Source organism: Phyllobates terribilis, unplaced genomic scaffold, assembly GCF_046119375.1.
Source record: "Phyllobates terribilis strain yellow unplaced genomic scaffold, ASM4611937v1 Scaffold_3__8_contigs__length_932513732, whole genome shotgun sequence".
Taxonomy (NCBI): domain Eukaryota; kingdom Metazoa; phylum Chordata; class Amphibia; order Anura; family Dendrobatidae; genus Phyllobates; species Phyllobates terribilis.
In genome coordinates this window covers 318,492,125-318,519,459 of record NW_027362763.1, presented here as the reverse complement: position 1 = coordinate 318,519,459, position 27,335 = coordinate 318,492,125, and the positions used below count along the sequence as shown (strand labels likewise).

General features: G+C 44.2%; 1 protein-coding gene across 1 annotated transcript; it reads right to left on the bottom strand.

Annotated features, from left to right (window-relative positions):
* Positions 1-1,298: 1,298 nt before the first annotated feature.
* LSG1 (large 60S subunit nuclear export GTPase 1) lies at positions 1,299-26,882 on the bottom strand. The gene is made up of 14 exons (XM_073675049.1): positions 26,726-26,882; positions 25,280-25,406; positions 23,048-23,168; positions 22,836-22,922; positions 22,663-22,749; positions 22,345-22,405; positions 13,780-13,956; positions 11,796-12,143; positions 8,351-8,452; positions 3,572-3,715; positions 2,978-3,101; positions 2,797-2,876; positions 2,498-2,671; positions 1,299-1,684 (listed from the first exon to the last, which is right to left on the bottom strand). Exons 1-14 carry the CDS (start codon positions 26,816-26,818, stop codon positions 1,505-1,507), a joined length of 1,905 nt encoding a protein of 634 aa, XP_073531150.1. The 5' UTR covers positions 26,819-26,882; the 3' UTR covers positions 1,299-1,504.
* Positions 26,883-27,335: the final 453 nt, after the last annotated feature.

Here is a 27,335-nt window from a genome sequence, read left to right as displayed (position 1 = left end):
TTCACAGTTTGCATTTTAGGCCTCTAATCTATTTTCTCCTTGTTGCTCAATTTTAAACAGCAAGAACAGTTTCTCTAGAATCGGGTTTCTGGCCCTTTAAATTCACAGCATCCCTCCGCTATGTACAAAAGAGAATACGATCAGGGGATCACAGTCTCTTGGGACAAACATGCAAATTGTATCTTCAGAGAGAAAGAGGACTCAAGAGACAATTTGCCTATTTAATTTCCCAGAGGAACATTTCCAATAAGTCTCCTTACGCAGGCATGTCACTCTTCACAAGGAGAAACGTTACCCCTTAGGACTTGGGATAGACAAACTCACAGCAGCAGGCACACCAAAGAGTTAATTCAAAATTGTCAGGCTTTCATTTAAACTTGCCTAAACCAGCTTTCATTGCTCCATATGCAAAGTAATCACATCAACGGTAAGAAGAAAATCATAGCGGCTTGGTGAGCAAGTAAGCATCATAATTTCCCTGAGTATCAGGGTGAAGGTCTACTGCCCATAATCAGGACTCTCACTGGCTCGGAGATGTGTGATTAAGGACTCATTCAGACGTCTGTACTTCTCGGACTGAATTTGTACTATGATAGTCAGTGGGACTATTCACTCATCCAATTTCTTTATCGGATGGATGGTCTGCACAAAATTGCTGAGACATGTCCAATATTGATCCAAGTGTTGGATCAAAATTGCCAATGCAAGTCTACGTACATATCTGTGGGAAAAAAAAAAATAGACAGCAACTGGATGCCATCTGGGTGTGGTCTATTTTTCAGACTGGTTGAAACTTTTCATCTGAGAGAAGAAGCTCGGTCCATTTATCGCATGAAAAAAAAATGGATGTCTAAACGAGCCCTAAGGCCATGAAAGCAGTATCTGTGCACCCAAACCTATTTTCCTAAGATTTTGCAACTTGGTTATTGGCTACACATTATATCTATTAATTTAGCAGATTCTGACAAACATATGGTCAGAACCCTTTATCACAAAGAACAGTATAAGGTGTTACACGTTACACATTGATGGTCAGAATCACATCAGTTACCATCCTCCAAAGACAGAAAATAAGAATAAGCTGCTGGTGGCAGATTATGTCTATGACCCATCAGATTATCGCAGGCAGAGCTGTTTATCGCACATGTCCTGGACCGAGTTACACAATGGCAAGAAACTAAAGTTCCTGGACATAAGCGGATTCTTTTCTAGCTTAAAAGTTCTTAAGTGCATTGTACAACTCTGTTCTTTATCCACATCATGACAGGTTCCTGCTTCCACCCGAGCCTGTCATTTACTCACCTCTTTCTCCTGAGACAAGACTGTCAACAATGTAGGATTCAGCCCTGGAATGACGACCATGTTTATTGCACACGCCAGCTATTGTCACAATAGGTTTGCACATCTGCTATTAAACAACAGAATATTGGAATATTAAAAATTGAATTGTGGTAATAAAAATGTACAGCGCTGTCCTAAATGTCAGCAGTCCATGATTTCACATTCATGCGTCCAAGTGCTTGTTAAGCCTGCGGACTTTCTCTTTCTTATTTCGGTTTCCATGCTTTTTCCAGGGCTTTCCTGTAAGTGTCTCTGTGCTGGTTGTAGTTAATGGTATAGGACCACCGCCAGGCTTGTATCCCATTACGGACTGCACACCTTTGGTCAGAGCACGAACATTTTCCTGTAAAAATGAAAAATACTTATGTCAATATAAAACTAAAGGGCGATAGCGTGATCTTTTAAGCAAAGCAGGACTGAAATATGCACTTGCTTTACTTTAATTACCACAATTCCAAAAATCATGATCTTTGGGTACAGCTAGATTTAAAGGGGTTGTCTTGAGTAAAGAGTTTTTACAAAATGCCTTAAATGGGCTAAGGAGAAGCATTATATTGCTCCTTCACTGCTCTCGTTCTGATGCTGGGAAGTCCCCCATCTTTCTATACCTGCTACAATGATGACGTCCCAACACACGACATGGGACTGACCAGCTATTCAGTGGCTGTAATGGGCCAACAATGTGGCCTGCGATTGTCTGTAATAGTCACATGTCCCAGAGTCATGAAGTCAACAATGCAGAAGGATGAAGCATTGTATGAAGTGAAACACCGCAGCTCTTCTCATTTAGTGGCTGCTGCCGAGTGATGCATTTCATGTTTTATTCACTTATTCAAGAAAATAAACTGCATCAATCGGCAGCAGCCAAAATAAGACACTAATTAAGGGAAGAGTCAGACAAACCTATAACTTGGAAGAGGATCACAATGTAATGCTCAGACTGGCAGGTGTCTCTCCCAACCAGAGCGTCACAGCATGTATGCAGCTGTCCCACTCGGGATGGTAGAGCCGTGGCCAGTCCGAGCATGGTGTTAAAATCTCTGAGTTATACGGCCGCCTGCTCTTCCCTAAAGGGTTAATAGAAGGGGATACCTTCTACGTGTTGTAATTCACAATTTACCAAATGTAATGTAAAATATGGATTTAAAGACTGTACCTGATGAAAAAACGTTTTGTCCACCACATTCTCAATATGTCTGACTTTCTTGCTGCCATGACCTTTCGCCTCTGCCATGGCGCCTAACCCAGTCTTCTCCCTGTACGGCGAATGACAAGGCTGAAACTCTGAAGCATCTACCCCAGGGGGAGGGTGGCAGTACAGAAGTTTACCCTAAAATGGAAAAGGCATTTCACTTACATATTCCACTTTGTTGAAAAGCACGATTTTGGATTCAGCACAACTATATATGTATGAAAGAAGGAAAAAAAAAAAAAGAAAACCCCTATAAAACGTACATTGACATAGTCTTTCAATATGTACCGCGCAGACCTTGGCTGATCAGGTTGCCCATGTGCAGTCATAAAACCTCTCATATCTGCAAAAGCAAGATGCAATCTCTGTGAAGGCATAGCACACTGTATAAATGGTCTTATTTGTGTTTATTCCTGAATTCATAGACCCATGTACATCACTTACACCCATACGCAGCTAGCAGTTCTTCTGAAGTGGGCGCACGGTGCTGATCCTCATCCTCCCGAGGCCTAATGATATTTACTCCATAAATGGCTTCTACCACGAATCGTGGAATCCGCTGCGCAATGTTAGCGAATTAAGGAATATAGAAGGGTCAAGCACTAAATACGATCCATTACATCTCAAATTGGACTAGTCAGCCGGAGAACGGCAGTAAGGGAAGATTTTCACAGTCAGGTTTTTCATTTTTGAAGCCAAAGCCAAAAAATGGATAAAAAAAAAACACTGTTAATTCATTTAAGTTGCGTGTGTCCAAACAGTGCTGGGGCATGCATCATTTGCAAGGGGATTGGTAACGAAAAGAATAGCACAATACAGAGCTGTAGGAAAAGATGCTCCAGAATTTTTTTATATGGGTTAAAAAGAAATATTCATTAAAAAGACATCTCAGGAGAGCAGACAGGTCAACTTTACAGTCATCCGAGTAATGTGGTAATATGAAATGACGAGTGTATTTACGACTGAGTGTCAGGTCATCACAGTAATCGTCTTTTGTAATATGTATTCGTCAATTTATAGCTTTTCTTAGAAGGATATGAGAGAGATTGGTGGTACATGGTCTCTCATTTGATCGATCGGTAGGATGCCGCTGCATATCATCTCAGCTTTTGTGGAAACAAATGATGGCATCACAAGGCCAGGGCAATCACAGAGGCAGAGGCCGGGCTCCACATACAGCGTCTGCAGGGGAGGAGAGAACAGGATGTAGAAATTAGAAGATGCAATATGAATACCTGAGTGATGCTTGTTCCCAATCTACACAAATAGCCATTGGCACCAAAACAACTAATCAGATAAATATTATAGTCCTCATGTGACAACCAACCATATCCAGACAGTCTAATGTGTATGGAGACCTCCCTTTTTTCCCCGTGACAGAAGATAACAGGGGAGACAATGATCCGGCCTGTTGTATTTCTACTAATAGCCAATATTTTTGTTCTCCTTGTAGACAAACTGCTGCTAGAGGAGTTTGGCAAATGCCAAGCTTAGGGTTCCTGAGAATGGGGGAGTCAGGAGAGAAACATGTCGGCTGAACGTTTTTTTCATCTGACAGCTATCTCATATGTATGGAGGCCTCTAGCCTTACAAACGTGTCCATCTTGTATATCCAGACAAGTGCTTAACACCATGGTCACTATGCACTAACCAGAGCAGTGCTTTGTAATACTGTCTAACTAGCAACTGACTAATGTAAGCACAACGCCAGGCTGCTGGCTGATGTTGCTGCATTATTTGTAGATTGCCCGTAATAAAACCTTGTGAGTTTAGACAGACATTAGACAGTCGTGCCTGGCCCTCATATGGAATAAATGGGGCAAATGGTAAACTACACTTTGTCTACTATAAAGGATAACAAATGTTTTTTTTATTTATTTTTTTACAATTTTACTGTCAGTGGCATTCCCCTGTCTTAAGGCTGGGGCTACACGGTGTCTTTAGCCATGACCTCTGGTGCGCCCAAGTTGGCTAGGTAATACAAGTGAATGAGGTTGCGTTGTGATTCCAAAAGGTACTGTGAGTACAATAAAGAAGTCACAAAAAAACCAAAATGATGAAGCTGGACTTCTTGTGACATACTTGTCGATGTTGCAGTAGACTTGGAGTCACAATGTGATCCCATTCACTTGTAATGCTGTATATTGTAGCTGTGACACCTAGTGAAATTTGGTTGTGCGACAGATGTCATTCGGAAAGTGGCCATGTAGCCATAAACTTAAGGGAATGTTCACTTTATACTAATGCTCATAGAGAAAGTTGGTTTCAATACTAGAAACAAATATACAGAAAATGAAACTTTAGACCATGTATGACCTGCTTTTCAATTGTGTTCATTCTTTTCTCAGTGACACAATAGCGTAACATTTTGCTGCTGGTGTCCTTGCGACTGGCATACTGGCAGCTCTTCGGTTACCTAGTGAATGCAGAATACAAACCATTTCCTCTATAGTCAGGTTAAGGGTTCGCTCACATCTGCGTCTATAAAGTAGCTGAGATTCTCAGCCAGAAAAGTTGAAGTGTTATGCGTTTTTTTTCTCATCTAGCTTCTGTATGCTATGCGAATGCAATCCATATGCAATGCGTTTTTAACATCAGCTTTTACATAGAGAATTACTGTGTCATTTCAAGCTAGTTTTCTAACTAATAAAACAATCTTATGTACAGATATAGATGATAGAAAGAAATAGGTCAGTGAGATATATAATCAGTACTTTGCATGTGTAGTTTTCTGTACCTGTATATAGTGAATAAAAAAAAAAATGGCACGGGGTCCACCTTATTTTTATTAACCAGCTGAGGGAAAGCAGACAGCTCAGAGCTGTTCTTAAATAGTCTGGGAAGGGGGCAATAAACATGGACCTTCCCAGGCTATTAATATCAGCTTACAGTTGTCTACTTTGCCTTTACTGGTAATTAAAAAGGGGGGGGGCCCAAAAAAAATGAAGTTGAGTCCCCCCCTATTTTTAATAAGCAGCAAAGGCTGAGCACACAGCTGCGGGCTGATGTTAATAGGCAGGGAAGGTGCCATAGATATTGGCAATAAAATGATACATTGGTTGATGAAATCCATCCTGTGGTTCTTGTGTCATCTTTACTTTCAGTTTGGAGATAATGATATGCTTGTACTTCCGGGTAGCCTGTGGGGGGGGGGGGCGCTCCGATGCTCTGCTTATGACGCGCCCCCTGGGCCGTGGGGTACCCGGTGCCGGGCCGGTAGATGCTGGGGGTTGTAGTCACTGCGGCGGTGACCAGGCCCGTGACCCAGGGCGGTCAATCCAAGGGGAATTTATATATGGGTTTTATTAAAGAGTCCGACTACGCCACCTGTGGAGTGCGGCTAAAGGGGGCCGCCGCTGCGGAACAGTCCTCTGAAGCTGGTGGTTTTGCAGCAATGATAGTATAACTCCCCACAGGAAGAGTTAGCTTCAGCACAGTGTGTGGATGATGGTGGTTGTGCTGGGCGTTGTAGTGCAGTGAAGGATGGTGCAGCAAGGAACACAGAGACAAGATAGTGCAGTCCCAGAGTCTTTACTCACAGTTGTTGCTTTCCAAGGTATAACTGCAGATCATAACTTCCCACGTCGTTCTGTGCTTACTCAGAGTGGGGTTCAGTCCACCCTCAGGTATTTCCAGAGCAATTAGCAGGACCCCTTTCTATGTGCCTTTCCCTGGCCTTTTCTCTGCACCTCACACCTAGTGACTCCAATCCAGTACCCGCGGGCCTTGGCGGGCGACGTATGTTCCGTCCCCTGGGTCCTATGTGGCTACCTTCTCGGTGAGACTGGCATGGACTTGTGGCTACAGGACTTGAAATACTGCAGCCTCTGGTTTCTAGTTAAGATGTACAATCTTTTGCTAGTTGAGGGATCCGGTACCCTGTATGCAGCCTGACCACTCCACCTCCCGGGAGATGCGGGCGTACAGGTGGCCTTCTGCACGGCCCGTACCCCTAGGGTCCCTTCTTCCGTTCCTGGAGCCTTCCTGCTCCCTCTCCTCTCTCCTTCTCCTCTCAGACTTGGGCCTCTCTGTCCAGGCCCGCCTCTGGGGCAGAGCTCATACAGAGCCTCTGCTCCTGTCACCTTCCTCCTCTGACTGGACCGAACTGAACTCTGATCTAAGATGGTGTCTCTTTTTATATCTTTCTTCTATGTGCTCCCCTTAACTACGTCCTCCATCCACACCCACTACATGGTTCCCCTTTACTAGGTTCCCCTCACTCCAGCCAGGGACAAGGGACTGTGCTCTCCCGTAGGAGCAATCTCGCCCTGTACCCCGGAAATGTGGTGTAGTGAATGCTGGTGTTAGGGTCCTGAGCTGTACTCCTTCCTTACCCGAGAGTGAGATACCACACCTCTGGGTGAGATGCAGTACCTCTGTGGCGACTGAACCCTCAGGGGCACCACACTTACATATTCATCTGTATGCTCTTATGACAAGCTCACTATGCCTTCACTAACCTGCCTTCTATTTTACCTAGCCCCGCACTACTAGATGCTTTAGGTAAAATAGGAGGCAGGTCAGTGAAGGCACAGTGAGCTGTCATAAGAGCATACAGATGAGTATGTAAGCAGAGCACCAGCCAGAGCGCCCCCCACAGGCTGCCCCGGCGCACGAGCATATCATTATCTCCAAACTGAAAGTAAAGATTACATAAGAACCACAGGACAGATTTCATCAACCAAGGTATCATTTTACTCAGTGTAATGTCGCCCACCTTACAGTGTATGTAGTTTACTGAGCACAAACCAGCTTTAAGAACAGCTCTCAGCGGTCTTCTTTCTTTACGTTGGTTAATAAAAATAAGGGGGACCCCATGCTATTTTCTTCTTTTATTTAATTATTAGCTAAATACATGTACAGTAACCTACACAAGCACTGCGCTAATTATATAGCTATATATCTATTCTGATGGTTCACGCTGTGAATTTACTGTACTTGGTTGATGAAATGTCAAGTTTCCTATAAGATAGGTGAATAAAAAAAATTGCACGGCACACTCATGGTCTATGTGCCGTACAATTTTTTTCTCACATTGACTTGTATTTACATGGCCATACACAGCATGCTGCAATTTTTTAACTCAGCACAATTCCAGGTGAGGAAAAACTCGCACATGAACACTGCCTCATTGAATAACATTATTGCAAGTGCAATGCGATTTTTTTCTCACACTGCACTCGCAGATTATATATGCAGACATGAGCGAATTCTAAGTAGTAGCCTCCGTTAGACAACCCTGCACATGTTCTGTTACTATATGGATAGGCAGCATGCATCATTAAAAAAAGGGAGCACCCACTGGGCTACCATTGTGGGGTTTTTTTCAGTGCGGCTTCAGGGAACATTATAGGTCAGAGCCTTAATAAAAACAAAAAAAACAACAAGACTTCAACAAATACAATTGGGGAGAGTTAAAATGGTCTTAAACTACAAGTCTGAAGTTGCTCTATGTGACTGTAGACTTGTGAATCCTGACATTGTGAGGATTCTCTGGCACCAGGAGCGGGTGGCCATGTGACCGCAAGTATATGATATGCATACTTCTGGCCATATTTCACATAGATGGGCAAGGCTTCGTTCAATGCAAGTGTATTGAGGGAGGCCGGAAACAGTCTGGTTGGAATGTGGCCGGGAGTATGCATATCGCATACTTACGGTCAAATGGTTGCTGTTCCCGGCACCGGCAACAGAGAATCCTCACACCACGCAGTGCGTGCACTCGGAGGATTCACAAGTCTGCAGTCACAGAGTGACTTCAGACTTGTAGTTTAAGACCAGACAACCTCTTTAAACTGAACCGTCCCTTTAAATTACCTGAAAGTGCTTTGTGTGGCCTGGAGTTGCTGAAACAGAAACTTTCTTGTTTCCTAGAATAGTGTTGATTGTTGAACTCTTGCCAACGTTGGGATAACCGACCTGCCGATAATAGGAAGACGGGAGAAAAAAAATAAAAATTTCAGATGAAGCTACTTTATTGCCCAAAACACCTCTCCATAACATGTAATGTAATACACTCAGCTGTAATATAGGGCCGAAAGTAAGCTGTATATGGACTCAGTCATGTATACAGGAGGGAAGAGAGGGCCCTGGCAGAGTTCATATTGCATAACATTTTTTAAGACCGCACAAAATTGGTTTTAGGCTTCCATCACGAGCGCTTTTTAGCTTGTAAAAAAAGCCATGATGTTGCATCTTTATTTCCACCCAATATAGGAGCCAGTGGGCGTTTTTAAATGGGAGTTTCATTTTATTATTAAAAGGGAGAGTCATAGGAACATGGCTTTAGGCCCTTGAAGCTTTCTCAACGCACAGCACGCTCTACCAATGGCCTCTTTCAAGTGTTTTCCTATAAGTGGAGAATTATTTGAGAAATAAAAAAGGAAACCGTGGTCTTGTTTTACACACAGGATTTTGATTAAAAAACAAAAACCACATTTTTCAACTTAATATAAACAAAACCTTTTATATTGATTTTTAGTGTATTTTATATTGGGGCCATTTTTAACCCCTTGCTGACACCCACCATACATGCATGATGCTAGGAGCTGAACCCTCCCCAAACCCGGCAGCTGATGGCAGTGTTATGGCTCATTCATACAGCCGTGCTCAAACGTTTATATACCCCGGCAGAATTTTTCCTTTCTTGGCCTTGTTTCAGAGAATATGAATAATAACCAAAAAACACTTTCTCCACTCATGGTTATTGGTGGGTGAAGCCATTTATTGTTAAAATACTTTGTTTTCTCTTTTTAAATTTTAATGACAACCAAAAACATCCAAATGACCCTGATCAAAAGTTCACATACCCTGGTGATTTTGGCCTGATAACATGCACAGAATGTGACACAAATGGGTTTGAATGGCTACTAAAGAGAACATCCTCACCTGTGACCTGTTTGCTTGTAATCAGTGTGTGTGTGCATAAAAGCTGAGTGAGTTTCTGGGATATAGACAGACTCTTGCAGCTTTCATCCAGCCACTGACGTTTCTGGATTGCGAGTCATGGGAAAGCAAAAGAATTGTCAACGGATCTACAGGAAAAAGGTAGTTGAACTGTATAACACAGGAAAGGGATACAAAAAAAATATCCAAGGAATTGATAATGCCGGTCTGCAGCATTCAAACTGTGATTAACAAATGGAAAATCAGGGGCTCTGTAAAAACCAAACCACGGTCAGGTAGACCAACAAAAATGTCGACCAAAACTGCCAGGAAAATTGTTCGGGATGCAAAGAAAAACCCACAAATAACATCAGCTGAAATTCAAGACTCTTTGAAAACTAGCGGTGTGGCTGTTTCAAGATGCACAATAAGGAGGCACTTGAAGAAAAATGTGCTGCATGGTCGAGTAGCCAGAAGAAAGCCATTACTGCACAAATGCCACAAAGTATCTCGCCTACAATATGCCAAACAGCACAGAGACAAGCCTCAAAACTTCTTGCACAAGGTAATTTGGAGTGATGAGACCAAAATTTAACTTTTTGGCCACAACCATAAACGTTACATTTGGAGAGAGGTCAACAAGGCCTATGATGAAAGAACACCATTCCTACTGTAAAGCACGGAGGTGGATCGCTGATGTTTTGGGGGATGTGTGAGCTACAAAAGGCACAGGAAACTTGGTGAAAGTTGAAAGAAAGATGAATGCAGCACATTATCAGCAAATACTGGAGGCACATTTGCACTCATCATCCCAGAAGACACGCATGGGACGTACTTGGACGTTCCAACATGACAACGATGTAAAAACACAAGGCCAAGTCGACCTGTCATTGGCTAAAGCAGAAAAAAGTGAAGATTCTGGAGTGGCCATCTCAGTCTCCTGACCTCAATATCATTGAGCCACTCTGGGGAGATCTCAAGCACGCAGTTCATGCTAGACAGCCCAGGAATTTACAGGAACTGGAGGCTTTTTGCCAAGAAGAATGGGCAGCTTTACCATATGAGAAATTAAAGAACTTCATCCACAACTACCACAAAAGAGTTCAAGCTGTCATTGATATTAGAGGGGGTTAATACACGGTATTAAGAACTGGGGTATGTGAACTTTTGATCAGGATCATTTGGATGTTTTTGGTTGTCATTAAGATTTAAAAAGAGAAAACACAGTAGTTTGACAATAAATGGCTTCACCCAACCAATAACCATGAGTGGAGAAAAAGGTTTTTTGTTATCATTCATATTCTCTGAAACAAGGCAGAGAAAGGAAAAATTCTGCCGGGGTATGTAAACTTTTGAGCACAACTGTACATCCGTTATTCAAGTATAGCACTCGTACCTATAATAGTCTATGGAGCTGTTCACATGTCCACGTATTATCGTGAATTGAGTGATCCACAAAACAGGCATGTCTGATTTTGACCAGAGTCACAGATCAAACTCACAAATGGAAATCTATGGGTCTGTGAAAAAAAATGTGGCATGTACACAGATGCCATCCATGAGCTGTCCGTTTTTCACTCACTATTTGATAAAAGCTGGAGAAACCTCCATCATTTTTTTTTAGCGTACAAGGGAAAAAAAAAAATAAAAAAATGATGAGACTGATGGTAAATACCTGACACACTGACCAAAGTCACTAACATCTGTATAGGGCCTATATCAGGAGCTCCTGTTAAACCCTTAAATGCTGCTGTCAATTGTATTTATGGCACATGGTTTGGGGGTGGGGAGTTTTTTCACATGCCCATTACTAACCCCCCAACTGTGAGGAGTCGATGGGTTGCTAGGGGCCAGCTGAAGACCTCTGTGCCTATCATAACAGCTCTCCTGTGAGGCCCAGTCTCTGGCTGGGTTTCATTGGAGATTGGGATTGTCAGTAGATTGTAGGTTCAAGTCTCCTAAGGGGACAAAAAAAAAATGTAGATTTTAGTTTTCCAGTACATTGCAAGAAAAAAATTAATGATGGCACTGAAAAGTACAGTTAGTCTTGCAAAAAAAACAGAAAAAAAATGCTGAAAAGGAAGGTGTGAAAGAGGCCTGAAATTGCTGAAGACATGTGCATGCCAACCCAGGTACGTTATCCAGTGTGCCAACCCAGGCGTGTTATCCAGTGTGCCACTTTTTGACTTCAGACAGTTGGAGGGTATTAAAGAATACAACCACACAGCTGCACATAGAAACAGAACAGTGTGCCAACTATCACCTGAAGCCATTTGTGTGTGTCTGGTGGACATTTGTATATATCAGGGAACTAGGGTATATGCAAGGCAAAGACAACAACAATAAAAACAAAGAGAAGAAGAAGATACCAACGCACCAGTCCTACAGTGACTTGTTCCACTTTAACCCTCTTCCCAGTGTGTATGGATTTGAAGATTTCCAGGAGTTCATCTCTCTGCACCAAGTGGCTTTCATTACTAACAACTTTTTGTTCAGTCCTTTCAGAGTCAGGCTCTGGTATAACTCTTTCCTCCTCACCATCGGCATCTTCGGAGCATGTCTGCCAACCTTCATCATCCTCACAATCTTCATACTCCTCACTTGTGTCGCTAGCCTCACATTCCCTGTCAGGAGCAGTTTCTGTTTCATCCTCATCATCCTCACTGTCTTCTTCATCTGTAGTCGTGTAGTCACTCTGTACATCAACCTCTCCATCTTTGCTTTGCTATTAGAAAAAAAAAGTGTGACACAAATAAATGAAGATACCAAGTCAGCAAATCTCATATGCAAAAGTCACTATATTCAGAGATGTAGAAACAGAGGAGTACATTACAATAAGACTATAAACCAGTATAAAACAAAAGGGTGAGGCGCTCCTATACAACGAGCGCTCAGTGCTGATGGTGCTGTCATCATAGGACTTAGACAGAACTTGCTGAGGACCTACAGGCAACTTCCTTGTTTGCGTAAGATTATCTCCCTCATTATGGTTTGTCCACTCAATTGAGAAAGTCAATTTCACAGTAACTCACCTTATGCGTGGTCCCAGAGACACGAGGAGGCAATTATATTTTAATATTAAAACACAGATAGTAAATAAACCAGTTAATAGCATACATCATTTCTTCTAACCAGGGCTGTGGAGTCGGTAAGGCAAACTTCCGACTCCTCAATTTCCATGACACCGACTCCACGACTCCGACTCCCTCTTACATGGCTCATGTTTAAGTGATAAATTTACTGTAGCACAGATTCATCTCAGCTAAAAGTCTAGACCCTTAGATCAGGAATAGGACAGACATTTATAGGACATTTCATAACTTTCCCAAATTCTTATGAAAAAATATTCCCCACAAACTGCATTGAACTACTGTACCCAATTTATTATATATTTTAGGAGTTGGAGTCTGTCCATTTTATACAGACTCCGACGCCACCAAAATTGGCTCCGACTCCATGACTCCGACTTCGCAGCCCTGCTTCTAACAACAATAGATGCACAGATAAAAATAAAAGTAGAAACACTTGATATTATACAAGTCAAAACTTTGGCCCATGGGCCAAATCTGGCCTGTTAGGGTGATTATATTTCGACCGCGAAGCCAACACAGCGTCCCCTTGCCTGGCATCACATTTTCAACTGTATCCCGATCCTGGATATAGATTCAGTTGAAAGCAATGATGGAAGATGGTCGCCGTCGGGGCCCTCCCCCATCATTCTCCCCCTGCAATTGACGTCTCTATTTCACACCCGCTGTATTTTTTTTTAATGTGGGGCCCATAATGCTGCATGGAGGACTCTGAGGGGCCCATTATTCTGTATGAAGGAATGTGTCGTTCCACTATTCTGTATTGAAGACTATGTGGGGCCCATTATACATATATACGCATCGACTATCTTCTTACATATTTATCTAGACACCTATATTTACCTCGGTCAGGAGAAAGTTATGGGCTGCATAACCCTATTGTGAATATTGATGGGTGCATCCCCCCAAGTGAATGATTCCGCTATACAGAATTTATTCCTTATCTCTAGTTTAGAAACATGCCTTTACATACAAAGCTGTATAACCTAAGAGGTTTTAGGTGAAGAATGGCTTTGATGCATAGGAAGTGATAAACTAGATTAAAGGGTTGTATGAAATCAGAGAAAATGGTCGGCTTCTCCTCCAAGCCCACAAGACTGTGTGCTGTCTGCATCTGGTATTGCAGCATAACTGGTACTGCTATCTAAAGGCTAGAACACTTGTCTTCTATGCAAAACCTAATATGGTCCTTAAATGTATTAACAAATACAACATTTTTAAAAAACTGATGAATACAGGAAACGATAAAAAAAATAAAGAAAATAAACCTACTTTGGCATCTTCAGAAAGTCTTTGCGCCTCAGCTAGTGCAGACCAGAACACGACCATAACACCCTCTTTCTCAAAGTAGGTCGCCCAGGCCTGCCGCTGGCCTTCAGTTAACAAGTCGGCCTTGTTTATTAGGATTATATTTTCTTTATGTGGATTTACTTCTTTGACATATCTCTCCTTTAAAAAAAAGAAAAAAAAAAAGAAAACATTGCCATGTTGCTAATGCAACTGTACTATTATATGTTTTATCAAATTGGATTAGTTCGGAGGTAACTAGCACCACCAAAATAGTAGGGAGTGCCCACTGCATAGTAAAGAGCCAGCAATAAGAAAGAGAAAAGAAACTAGGCTTGGACAGGCACATCCCAAAATGTAATATTTTTATTTAGTAATGCACAAAAAAAAAAAAAAAAAAAAAAAAAAAAATAGAATTAGACTTACCGGTAATTCGGTTTCTAATAATCCACCACGACAGCACACCGGAGGATGTAACTCCACCCTAATAGGGACAGGAAATATTAAGAGGTTCAAATAGCCCCGCCCACATCCTTCCTCCAGTGTTATTACAAAGGACCACAAGAGTATAGATGCTTCAAATTAATTTTTATTTGCTAAATCTCCAACGGACATTAGATCTAGTCTGTAGTGTTTGGAGAAAGTATGAATCGAGGGCCACGTAGCAACTCTGTAAATCTGTTCGATGGATGCTCTGGCTTTCTGAGCCCAGGAGACAGATATCACCCTTGTAGAATGGGCCTTGAGCCTTTCCGGAGGAGGCAGATCTTAGATTTGGTAAGCCTCCGTAATTGCACCTCTTAATCCAGTTGGCTACTGTGGATTTTGCTGCTTTCTTTCCTCTGTTTGGACCTTCTGTATGGACAAACAGAAGAAGGAAGGAAAGACAAGAACCTGTTTCCTGAAGATCGGAGAATAGTACTGCACTAACATGCAGAGTGTGGAACTCCATTTCTCTCTCGTTTTTTGGTTGTTACAAAACGATACAAGAATTATTTCCTGAGATCTGTGGAAATTCGAGACCACTTTAGGTAAAAATGAAGGGTCAAGTCGGAAAATTAGGCAATCTTCCAGGATGCTCAGGTAGGGTTCGTTGACCGAAAGGGCCTGTAGTTCACACACTCTCCAGGCTGTAGTTATTGCAACCAGGAAAGCCGTTTTCCAGGCCAGCCCGTCAAGTCTTATGGCTGATAGCTCAAAGAGTGGAAGGGTTAACCCCTTCAGGACAATGTTAAGGTCCCAGGGGGGAAATCAAGTCTGTTACTCTAGTGTGGATGTGGGTGGCTGCTGTCATAAATCTCTTCACCCACTGATGTTCAGCTAGGCTTTGATCAAAGAACGAGCTTCATGCTGCTACCTGGACCTTAAGGGTACTAGGTCTGAGGCCTTTGTCCAGACCTTCTTGTAGCACAAATTCTGGATTTCCTACATCGGCTCTATGAGGGTCTGGGTGAGTGGGCGCACACCACTTTAAGAAGGTCTTCCAGATATTATGGTAAAAGGTGTTCGTTACAGGTTTCCTGCTCTTCTGGAGAGTTTTGATGACTTTGTCTGAGAGGCCTCTTGTCTTTAATATCAGGAATTCAGAAGCCAAGCAGCCAGGTGTAGCCTCTCAGGGTCCAGATGGTGAATCGGTCTAAGGAGAAAAAGATCTCTGATGGGAGGAAGGATTAGAGGGCTCTCCACACTCAGACTGGTTAACGTACCGAACAAACTTCTTTTTGGCCAGAGAGGAGCCACTAGGAATACTCTGGTCCCTTCGGTCCTTATCTTTTACAAGGTTTTTGAAAGGATAGGTAGTGGGGGAAAGGCATATGCTAGTTTGAATTTCCATTGGTGAGCGAATGCGTCGACGCCCATGCAAGGGTCGTTTGGATCCAGGGAGAAATATTGAGGTACCTTCGCGTTCTGGTGTCCGGAGAAGAGATCTACCTCTGGATAGCCCCATATTTCGATTAACATCTGGAAGACGTCTGGGTTTAGACTCCACTCTCCTGGATGAATCTTTGTTCTGCTTAAGAAATCGGCCTGGACGTTGACTGAACCTTTGATATGAAGAGCCGACAGGGATAGAAGATGTTCTTCGGCCCAGGAAAATATTCTCGCAGAGACTGCTTTTAAGCTTTCGTTTCTTGTGCCCCCCCCTGATGACGAAGGTGGGCTACTGTAGTAATACTGTCTGAAAATATCTGTATGTGGCTTTTCTGGACCAGAGGCTCTGCTGCTCTGAGGACTTCCTCTATGGCTATTAATTCTCTGAAATTTGATGAGCGCTGGTTCACCTCCTTGAACCATATACCCTGGAATAGCTCCTGGGAGACTATGGCTCCCTATCCCTTCCCACTGGCATCCACTCTTATGGTTACTAGTAGATTCTGGATCCATGGTACTCCTCTGATTAGATTCTTCATGCTCAGCCACCAGAATAGAGAGATTTTTACCCGTGGTGGTATAGGGATTCTCCTGTTCAGAGACCGTGGAGATCTGTCCCAATTCATAAGGATGTGGGTCGATAAAGTTCTGGTATGTGCCAGAGCCCAGGCCACCATCTGGATACAGGATGTCATAGATCCGAGGACCAACATGGCATATCTCAACGATACCCATCTCCTGCTTCTTAGGACATTGATCTTTGCTTTTAGCATGACCTGTTTTTGTTTGGGTAGAAACGACATCTGGCTGTGGGAATCCAATAGTACTACTAAAAATGTTTCTGTCATGGAGGGAACCATATCCGATTTTTTGTAGTTCACTAACCAGCCGAGGGAAGATAGAATCTGAGTGGTCAACTGTATATGCTCTTGGCGCAATGGTACTGAGGGGCCCATTAATAACAGGTCGTCGAGGTACGGTACTATTGAAACATTCTGACCCCTGATATAAGCCATTACTTCTGCCATGACCTTTGTAAATATTCGTGGGGGTGATGATATCCTGAATGGGAGAACATTGAACTGGTAGTGGACTATCTGTTCCCCCTGAGCCACTGCGAATCTTAAGAACATCCTGTAAAGTGGATGTATGGGGATGTGGTAGTATGCATCCTAGAGATCGATTGTGGCCATGACATGGTCCTGTCCTATCAGAGGGACCGTCGATCCAATGGATTCCATCTAGAATCTCTGGTAGTGGATATACTGATTCAGTTGTTTTAGATCGGATTACAATCCGGTGCGAGACATGTTTTTTTTTTTTATTAGGAAGAGATTGGAATAATGTCCTCTGCTTATCTCCCCTGTAGGAACCAGGGATATCACCCCTGAGGAGGATAATAGGTCTGTTAGACAGGATATCAGGGTGGCCTGCAGACTTTGAGAAGAGAGCCACTTTAACTTTACTCTCTGTGGAGGATAGGAGGAAAATCTTATTTTTACTCCAAACTTGACTGCCCTCAAGACCCATGGGTCTGAGCAGATTTCTCTCTGAGGGAGAAAGTTCGAGATGCGGCCCTCGACTGTCCTGACGTCATGGTTTGTTCGGACGTTGATTTTGGGAGAGAAAAAGATTTTTGCCGCCTCTTCCTTTTGGGTAGCTTCACCAACCTGTTTTCCCTTTACCCCTATATTGAGGGGTCTGCTCCTGGGAAGGACAAAAGGGCCTTTTCCTTACATATCTAGGTTCTGGGAGGGCCTTCTTCTTGTCTGAAGTTTTCTCGAGAAGATCATCTAGGGCTGGCCCGAACATGTATTTCCCTTTAAAGGGGATGGAACACAATTTCATCTTTGATGCCACATCATCGCTCCAGGATTTTAACCATAGGGCTCGTCTCATGGAGTTTGATAACCCAGTTGCTCTTGCCGCCACTCTCATCGATTCTGCAGAAGCATCTGCTAAAAACCCCGTAGCTTTCTGGAGAAGCAGTAGGGATGCTAAGATGTCTTCTCTAGGGGTGCCCGAGACTAGGTGTTCCTCCAGTTGATTTAGCCAACGAGCCATTGATCGAGCTATGCCCGTAGAGACTGCGTTGGTGCTTAATAGCGCTGCCGAGGTCTCCCAGGACTTCCTGAGTAGTCCCTCCATCTTGCGTTCCAAGGGGTCCTTTAGCTGAGAGGAATCTTCAAAGGGCAATGTGGTCTTCTTTGCCACTAGTGCAATCTGGATATCCACTCTTGGGACTTCGGACCAGCATTCTGCTGTCTCGTCTACAGGAAACCTATCCTTTAACTCCGTAGGGGTATTCAACCTCTTCTCTGGAGTCTCCCATTCCTCTAGGACTAAGTCCCTAATACTCTGGTGTATAGGTAACACCAGCTTCTTCCTAGAACGCAGCCCCCCAAACATCTGATCTTGTACTGTCTGGGGAACCTTTTCTTACTCGACCTCCATAGTTCTCCTTACTGCCGTAAGGAGTTCTTCCAAGCTATCTAATGGAAAGTAATATCTTTCTCGATGAGAGTTATCAGGAGTTGGACTCAGTTCACCTTCCTCTGGAAGATCTTCTGAGATACATATCTCATCTTGAGAGTCTTCCTCCCTTCCCTCTGGCGGGCTGATCTTCCTCTTTTTGGCTGCTGGGGAAGCAGATGTAGTATCCCGACTAGGTGAGGGTGTAGGGAGAGCGTCTGAGGCTAAGGAGGATTTGATTTCTTGATGCACAATCCCCTTTATCTCTTCCATTAAGGAAGGTTGTTCCTGCCTGATAATTTTCTCCGTACAGTCCTTGAATAGGGGCTTTCTATGGGAGGACGATCGCTTTTTTGTACAGATGGGACATCTGATTGACGGTTTAGCTTTGTCTCCAGATGCAGGTTCCTTGTCCCCCTATAAGAGAGGAGAGAAGGGAAAGGGAGCTATAATCACTATTACCTGCATCTGGGGGATGGACTACCAGTGCCATACTTACTGGAACCGCACCGGCGCTGGGCTCTACAGATGCAGAGCGAGAAGACACTTCAACAGACATGGTTTTGTCCTACCTGCAGATGTCTTTCTGTCCAGGGCTCCTTTATGGGTGACTGGACCAGCGCCTCCCTCTGATGAGAGGGCTCCTCCCCCGGTGTCGAGGTGAAGACAGGTGTGATCACCGGCGGCATCGCTGCTTTTCCCCCCACTGAGCCTGCTGCGTTCCACCGCGCAACGCATAACCGCGGGAAGTGACATCATCATCCACCGCCCAGCGTCACTTCTGGTGCAGCAGCGTGCGCTCCACATCCCGGAGACCGGCATCGCCCGCATATCCAACGGGGGAGAAGAGGAGGAGGAGATGGGCTGGAAAGCTCAGAGAGACCTCCGGCAAGAACATCCGGCAGGCTTTGCCCAAAGGCGCGGACTGGAGGAGGGAGTCCTGAATCCAGAGGAGACGGGAGCAGCGCATGTGAGGAGGAGAGGTAGACCGCTCGATCCTCCGCTGCCCGGCTTGTAGTTTTCTGCCCAGTGCCTGTTGCCGGCCCAGCACACCGGGGATGACCTCTTCATCCCTGATAGGAACAGGAAATAACACTGGAGGGAGGATGTGGGAGGGGCTATTTAAACCTCTTGATATTTCCTGTCCCTATTAGGGTGGAGTTACATCCTCCGGTGTGCTGTAGTGGGGGGTTATTAGAGAAAAAAAAACAAATTATAAACATGCACAAAATCAATGTGCCACAATGAGAATAACAGTCTAAACTCAAATATCACATGAGCAGTACCAGCAATAAGAGAAGTGTGAATTAACACACTGGATAAATACCAGTAAAGGGGAGAAGAAAAGGGAGTTAAATGATGAACATTTTTTTTCCTTTTCTCCTGTGAATGACAAAGAAACAGCTACATGTATCGCCACCCTTCATCTTCCTCAGCCTGTCCAAGCATAGTTTCTTTTTCTCCTTCTTAGGCCTCATTCAGATTTTTGAATATGAGTGCCATCAGAGATTTTCACAGATAGCACTCGTGCCTGCAATAGTCAATGGAGACATTCACATGTCTTGGACAGAGAGGTCAGTGGAAAATCACGGAGACATGTCCGATTTTGATCCGAGTGTCAGATCAAAATCAGCAATGCAAGTTAATGGATCTGTGACAATATCGGACCACACTTGGATGATATCTGATTTTCTGGGGCTGTCAGAATGTAAGGTGGATAAATTTTTTCTTTCAGTTTTCTCATACGTGGAGAAATTAAAAGACACTCGTACAACACACTTTGATCAGAGTCTAATCAGAATAATCAGTCCGCTTTTCTCATACGTGGAAAAATCAGATGTCTGAATGAGCCCTTAATGTTACATCAAATTGGATTAAAGTGGCTGTTCAGGGGAAAAAAAAAAAAAAAAAGGTCATCACCTATCCGCTGGATAAGTGATAACTACTGTAGTTGATCGGCGTTGCTCCAAGAGCTAGGACCCGCACCAATTGGAAGGCACATGCTCGGACGCTGCTCTAGTCCTTTCCTAAAGAGTGCTGCACTCGGCTTTTTCCGGCAGCCCCACAGAAAATTAATGAAGTGGCGGCAAGGAATCCAACCTGTCATGACATTTTTGTAATGCGAATTGGTGCGGTCAGCAAGTTATCCTGTTTTCACTGCACAACCCCTTTAAGTACAATCATGGAAAGGCTCATAGATGCAACAGAATCTTGATGATGGAACAATAAATGGATGATTTTTCAAGCAATCCTATACACCAAATTTATGGACATACAGTACAGACCAAAAGTTTGGACACACCTTCTCATTTAAAGATTTTTCTGCATTTTCATGACTATGGAAAGTGTACATTCACACTGAAGGCATCAAAACTATGAATTAACACATGTGGAATTATATACTTAACAACAAAGTGTGAAACTACTGAAAATATGTCTTATATTCTAGGTTCTTCAAAGTAGCCACCTTTTGCTTTGATGACTGCTTTGCACACTCTTGGCATTCTCTTGATGAGCTTCAAGAGGTAGTCACCGGAAATGGTCATCCAACAATCTTGAAGGAGTTCCCAGAGATGCTTAGCACTTGTTGACCCTTTTGCTTTCACTCTGCAGTCCAGCTCACCCCAAACCATCTCGATTGGGTTCAGGTCTGGTGACTGTGGAGGCCAGGTCATCTGGCGTAGTGCCCCATCACTCTCCTTCTTGGTCAAATAGCCCTTACACAGCCTGGAGGTGTGTTTGGGGTCATTGTCCTGTTGAAAAATAAATGATGGTCCAACTAAACGCAAACCGGATGGAACAGCATGCCGCTGCAAGATGCTGTGGTAGCTATGCTGGTTCAGTATGCCTTCAATTTTGAATAAATCCCCAACAGTGTCACCAGCAAAGCACCTCCACACCATCACAGTTCCTCCTCCATGCTTCACGGTGGGAACCAGGCATGTAGAGTCCATCCGTTCACCTTTTCTGTGTCGCACAAAGACACGGTGGTTGGAACCAAAGATCTCAAACTTGGACTCATCAGACCAAAGCACAGATTTCCACTGGTCTAATGTCCATTCCTTGTGTTCTTTAGCCCAAACAAGACTCTTCTGCTTGTTGCCTGTCCTTAGCAGTGGTTTCCTAGCAGCTATTTTACCATGAAGGCCTGCTGCACAAAGTCTCCTCTTAACAGTTGTTGAAGAGATGTGTCTGCTGCTAGAACTCTGTGTGGCATTGACCTGGTCTCTAATCTGAGCTGCTGTTAACCTGCGATTTCTGAGGCTGGTGACTCGGATAAACTTATCCTCAGAAGCAGAGGTGACTCTTGGTCTTCCTTTCCTGGGGCGGTCCTCATGTGAGCCAGTTTCTTTGTAGCACTTGATGGTTTTTGCAACTGCACTTGGGGACACTTTCAAAGTTTGCCCAATTTTTCGGACTGACGGACCTTCATTTCTTAAAGTAATGATAGCCACTTGTTTTTCTTTACTTAGAATTTGTATTATGGCAAGAAAAAAGCAGCTAACAGTCTATTCAGTAGGACTACCAGCTGTGTATCCACCAGAGTTCTGCACAACACAACTGGTGGTCCCAACCCCATTTATAAGGTAAGAAATCCCACTTATTAAACCTGACAGGGCACACCTGTGAAGTGAAAACCATTTCCGGTGACTACCTCTTGAAGCTCATCAAGAGAATGCCAAGAGTGTGCAAAGCAGTCATCAAAGCAAAAGGTGGCTACTTTGAAGAACCTAGAATATAAGACATATTTTCAGTAGTTTCACACTTTGTTGTTAAGTATATAATTCCACATGTTTCATAGTTTTGATGCCTTCAGTGTGAATGTACAATTTTCAAAGTCATGAAAATACAGAAAAATCTTTAAATGAGGTGTGTCCAAACTTTTGGTCTGTACTGTATGTAACAACAACAAAAAAAAAAAAAGGTAAAGCATGTCTGAATCCAACATGCCTTAACCTTTGTAACTTTGGGGAGAAGTCTTTCTCTTTCACCACTCACATGATGATGATGATGATGATGATGATGATGATGTTAATATATCACATATTAGAAAATAGAAACAAACTGCTGAAACATATGACAAGTCCGTGAACAGAATACAAGTTAAAACCTTTACTAATATTTATTATGAGGGCTCAGTAAATGCTTATAACTAAACATAAGAGTGATGCTTTGAGGAATCCTTTTCCATGTTTTTAAACTTACCAAATCCTGGCATCTGAATAACAATGGATTTCTGCCATCCACAATCTGTACAACTAAGTCACTGAAAAAAAAAAAAGTGTGAGCCATTTACAGAACTCAATTGTATGGTTCTTAAAATGAAAATCAAGAAGTACTTGCGGCATCCTCCCAAACAAGGCACCCTATATGTGACATTGGTTATCATTACCTCTTTACATTTCCTAAAATTTTGTTTGTTGCAGAATGTAGAGACCAAATAACTACAGATAATGTACCATATATCAATTCTAAGCATATTCAGTTCCCTGCAAGTACTAATAAGTGCCCTTTATCATTTACCTCCTTTCTATGACTCTCCAGAGCTGACGCCAGAAATCTAGATTACGTTCGAATGGTGTAAGTATCAATTTCTTTTCTTCTTCAAGTCTAATAAAAAGGAAAAATAAAATCTACTTATCTATGATACATTATACAAAAGCCCAAATCACACACTGCATTAGGTAAGGATTTACTTAGCGAGCTGACGCCTCCACTCCAAAAAGTTCTCTCTCTCAGACTGCTTCAGAACCTCAGCGCTGGTATTTCTGTCCCAGTGTGGTCTGCAAGCAATGAGAAAGATATGATGATGGCGCTTCTAAGAGCCCATGATATACAAGAACATAAGAAGAAGAATTATGGAGGATACATAGCAACACAGAATGTAAACAAGACTGCATATTCTTACCTCCGGGGGATGCACAAAAACTGCTCATTTTCTTCATGAAGTTTATGGATTCTGTTAGATTCCTCTGATGTCAGCAATCCTGTCCTGGCTTCAGCCGGGACAAACTTTATATTGAGTTTCTCTACAGTAAGAAAGCAAGACAGATCTTATATAAGTAGTTGTAAATTAACTAAAAAAAAAACAAACTATTTCCTTTTTGAGTTTTCACAATTTTTTTAGAAAAGCATTTTAAAAAAAGGAGTCTGTTACCTCCAAACAATGCCAATTAAACGTTTATATAGGAGATGTAGCCCCTATAAAATTCACACCAGGCATATAGAATTTACTTACTATTTGCTGAAAAAAATACTTTTATTTAATATGCAAATGAGGATGCTTGGGTGCCCCCTTGGCGTGGCCTAAGCCTTGGTGCCCCATAACACTCTTCTATTTGCATATGAAAGCCAGTTCCTTTCCTAATGTTGATTGACAGCACTTCCTTGGTAAGCGTGAATGCTGCCTAAAATAAGTTTGTTGGCAGTGCACTCAGACAGCCGCATGCTCCAAGTCTCTGTGCGGGCGCACACCATGTAGCAGTGGGCGCACTCAGACCCCTGGTTCCTGCCCCTCTTGGGCTTCTACCTGAAGTGTAGTGAGCGAGTGGCTTCATTGAGACGTAGAGGGCAATGTGACATGTGAGCAGACAGCATGTGCTTCATGCCCCTTCTGATCACTAAAGCCGCTTAAGCGGTGGCGACAGACAGGTAAAAACCAGGAGTCGCACTGATACTTGGTAGTGCACCGCTGTACTCCTCAAGTGTCAGAGCGCAAGCACAGACAGCGTTCACTCTTCTCAATGGAGCACTGTCAATCAAGGGACTGGCTTTAGTATGCAAATAGCAGGGTTTAATGGTGCAGCAAGAGATAGGCAATCGCAAGGATACACCAAAGCGCCCTCATTTGCATAATAAATAAAACTAGATTTTTCAGCAACTATTAAGTGAAACTGTATACATCTAGTATGATTTTTAGAAGGTTTTTTTTGGCATTTGGGGTGACAGACTCCCTTTAATAGCTCTCTAAACTTCAACAAACACTTCATCCAAAAGCTAAAACCAGTATTCAGTGGCCTCCAGCACTGGCAACTTCTTACTTATTTGGCAACCCTGACCATGTGCGTCTGAGTCTTTCTTCCTCCAGGTTATCTTTACTGCTCTGCTGACAACATGATGTGATATGGAACAGGACACTCACACCAGTCCTTCCCCTGCTGCTGACTGCCACCATAAGACAAGCTCTGCTGTACAGTAGGTATTAGGAAAGGTACCAGTGGTCGTCACTAATGCTCTGTGGACCCTTGTGATGATGAATTTTATACATCTGGTTATTCTGTATTTTTAATACCAAAAATGGTGCAGACTAGAGTAACATTCATGCTGCCAAGATGAGGGCTGAGGAGTCGATTTTCGTTGAGTCGGTATAAAATGGACCGACTCCGAAAATATATAATACATTGGGTACAGTTGTTCAATGCAGGATGTGTTGTAAATTTTTTCATAAGAATTTGGGAAAGTTATGAAACGTCCTATAAATGTCTGTTCTGCTCCTGATCTAAGGATCTCGGCTTTTAGTTGAGATGAATCTATGCTGCACTTTATGTACACGCTTAGTAGTGAGGCTCCTCCTGGCAGGGCTGTGGAGTTTGGAGTCATGGAGTCGGAGGTTTGCCTTACTGACTGCACAGCCCTGGCCAAAATAGAGAAACTCCTGGCTACCCCCAGTAAACTAAGGGTACTCAATAAGCTCACACTTAATATTATCCAAGTAAAACCATTTGCAATTCATAAATACTGCGCCCTGGATTTCCCTTTTTAATTTTTATTTTGATGAATTTTACATGGCAGCTTTAAAAATAATCTGTTACTTGCTGTGATGTGACATCACATCTGTGGTGCTGCAGCTAATCATTAAGCTGAGAAGATCGTGCCATCTAAATCAGAAGAGCCGCTGAGCTCAGTGATTGGGTGCAGCGCTATTAACGTGACATTATGCTGTAGCTTGTACACAATCACTGGACAATTCGGGGAGGGGGAGTAACAGATCATTTCATTATTTTTCACACACTCATGAAGAGTTAAATGTTAAAAAAGTTGAAAGCGGAAAACTTCTTACAGCTATTATAGTCATCATGTGCACGCTATCCATATAGAACAAGAATTACATTCACAAAAAAGTGATAATTATCCTCCTTGCCTGCAGCAAACTCTGTTCCTGCCAGCTCTGCTGTAGCAAGAAAGTCATCGATAGAGCTTTGTTCTGTCACAGATTGCAGGTTCAGCCGGCCCCAGTCATAGCCATCATTGAGTTCACTGGTGTGCAGCTGCAGACAAGAATTAGAGAGCAGAAGGGTTAAAGAAGAACTAATGTTTCCTGAGTCAAACTGTTTTCTGTGAATTTTAAGAAAAGTTGGGCTTTGACATGTTTAGGTAGCGCTACAGCTCAGAGCCCAGAAAAAAAATCTTAAAAGATTCCAGGGAAAACGGACAGAATATCACGTCCAGCGCAGGGTCAGAGCGGCGAGAAGAGAGAATCCCTGGGTCATAAGAAGCTTCCTCATGACGGAGTCCAGCAGCAGCTTATTCCCCACTAACCACCCTGGTGAGAGCCACTGACAGACACCTGTGACGGCAGGGACCCCCGCAACGGCAGCTTTTCTCCATGAATGCTGGTACGAACGTTCACAAGAGTAAGGAGAAAAGCTGTCGGCCGAGTGAGCTCTGCAGTATGGGCTCCTTTTGCATCAGCGTGGTCTTTGCTGGACGATCACTCTGTTACAAAGAGACCCATCAACTTTGTAAAGCTTGTCAACATCACAAGCAGGAGAAGATGTAATAATGCCATCCCTGCTTCTATGCATGTAACAAGGTGGCATGGCATTGATCATTTACACACGCCCATACAGGACACACTCTGCTCCCCTGATAGGTGCTAGCGGCAGGTGTGTCGCCCTGCGCAGCCAGCCGCACCTGCGCGTGTCGCCCTGCGCAGCCAGCCGCACCTGCGCGTGTCGCCCTGCGCTGCCAGCCGCACCTGAGCGTGTCGCCCTGCGCTGCCAGCCGCACCTGAGCGTGTCGCCCTGCGCTGCCAGCCGCACCTGAGCGTGTCGCCCTGCGCTGCCAGCCGCACCTGAGCGTGTCGCCCTGCGCTGCCAGCCGCACCTGAGCGTGTCGCCCTGCGCTGCCAGCCGCACCTGAGCGTGTCGCCCTGCGCTGCCAGCCGCACCTGAGCGTGTCGCCCTGCGCTGCCAGCCGCACCTGAGCGTGTCGCCCTGCGCTGCCAGCCGCACCTGAGCGTGTCGCCCTGCGCTGCCAGCCGCACCTGAGCGTGTCGCCCTGCGCTGCCAGCCGCACCTGAGCGTGTCGCCCTGCGCTGCCAGCCGCACCTGAGCGTGTCGCCCTGCGCTGCCAGCCGCACCTGAGCGTGTCGCCCTGCGCTGCCAGCCGCACCTGTGTGTTGCCCTGCGCTGCCAGCCGCACCTGTGCACTGAGGTGGATGGCACTGCCCCACGTCACCCTGACAAATCCAGTGCTCCCCAGACATTGCAGTGGGCGCCCACGGCCGGAGCTGTGCTGTCTTAGAGCCCATGTCCACCAGCGTAAGCTCGGGAGGGGATAGAGATGGCGGCACCAGTGTACTCACCCACGAGTCTTTCCCTCGCAGCCCCCGCTGGCTCTGTGCTCGGTCCTTCATCAGAGCTCTCCCCAGCCCACTTGTTGCCTTCTTTTTCCCCATGACATCCACATGCGATCTACACAGGAAACTACGGAAGGAAAATGTAGTCACACAGGAACAAAAGGTGGTGCCAATGGAAACAGCCCCCCCTGTACCGACACAAAGGTTCCACATCGCTCGGGCGCACAGGGCAGTGGACGCTTACAAGTAGGGGGGGGGGGGCTGTGTCCTTATACTACAGTGAGCGCATGGCAGGACGGGGGCACCGTAGCTGGGAGTTCTGGTCTCCATCCACATTGGATGTCAGACAACTGATCTATGAGGTGTAGCTGCCATGTAAAGTCTGTATGCCATAATACACGTCCCCCCAACAGTGTGCCAGCCACAAGTACCCCAATAGGAGTGTGCCATCCACAAATACCCCCAATAGGAGTGTGCCATCCACAAATACCCCCAATAGGAGTGTGGCATCCACAAATACCCCCAATAGGAGTGTGCCATCCACAAATACCCCCAATAGGAGTGTGGCATCCACAAATACCCCCAATAGGAGTGTGCCATCCACAAATACCCCCAA

Bases quoted from the DNA above. Each gene is read 5' to 3' on its own strand.
- LSG1 (XM_073675049.1), bottom strand. From the start codon at position 26,818: ATGGGGAAAAAGAAGGCAACAAGTGGGCTGGGGAGAGCTCTGATGAAG. The intron at 12,144-13,779 runs GTAGGTTTATTT...TTTTTCTAATAG, and splicing joins GACTTTCTGAAGATGCCAAA to CAAAGCAAAGATGGAGAGGT. The intron at 3,102-3,571 runs ATATCCTTCTAA...TAATTCGCTAAC, and splicing joins ATGTACCACCAATCTCTCTC to ATTGCGCAGCGGATTCCACG.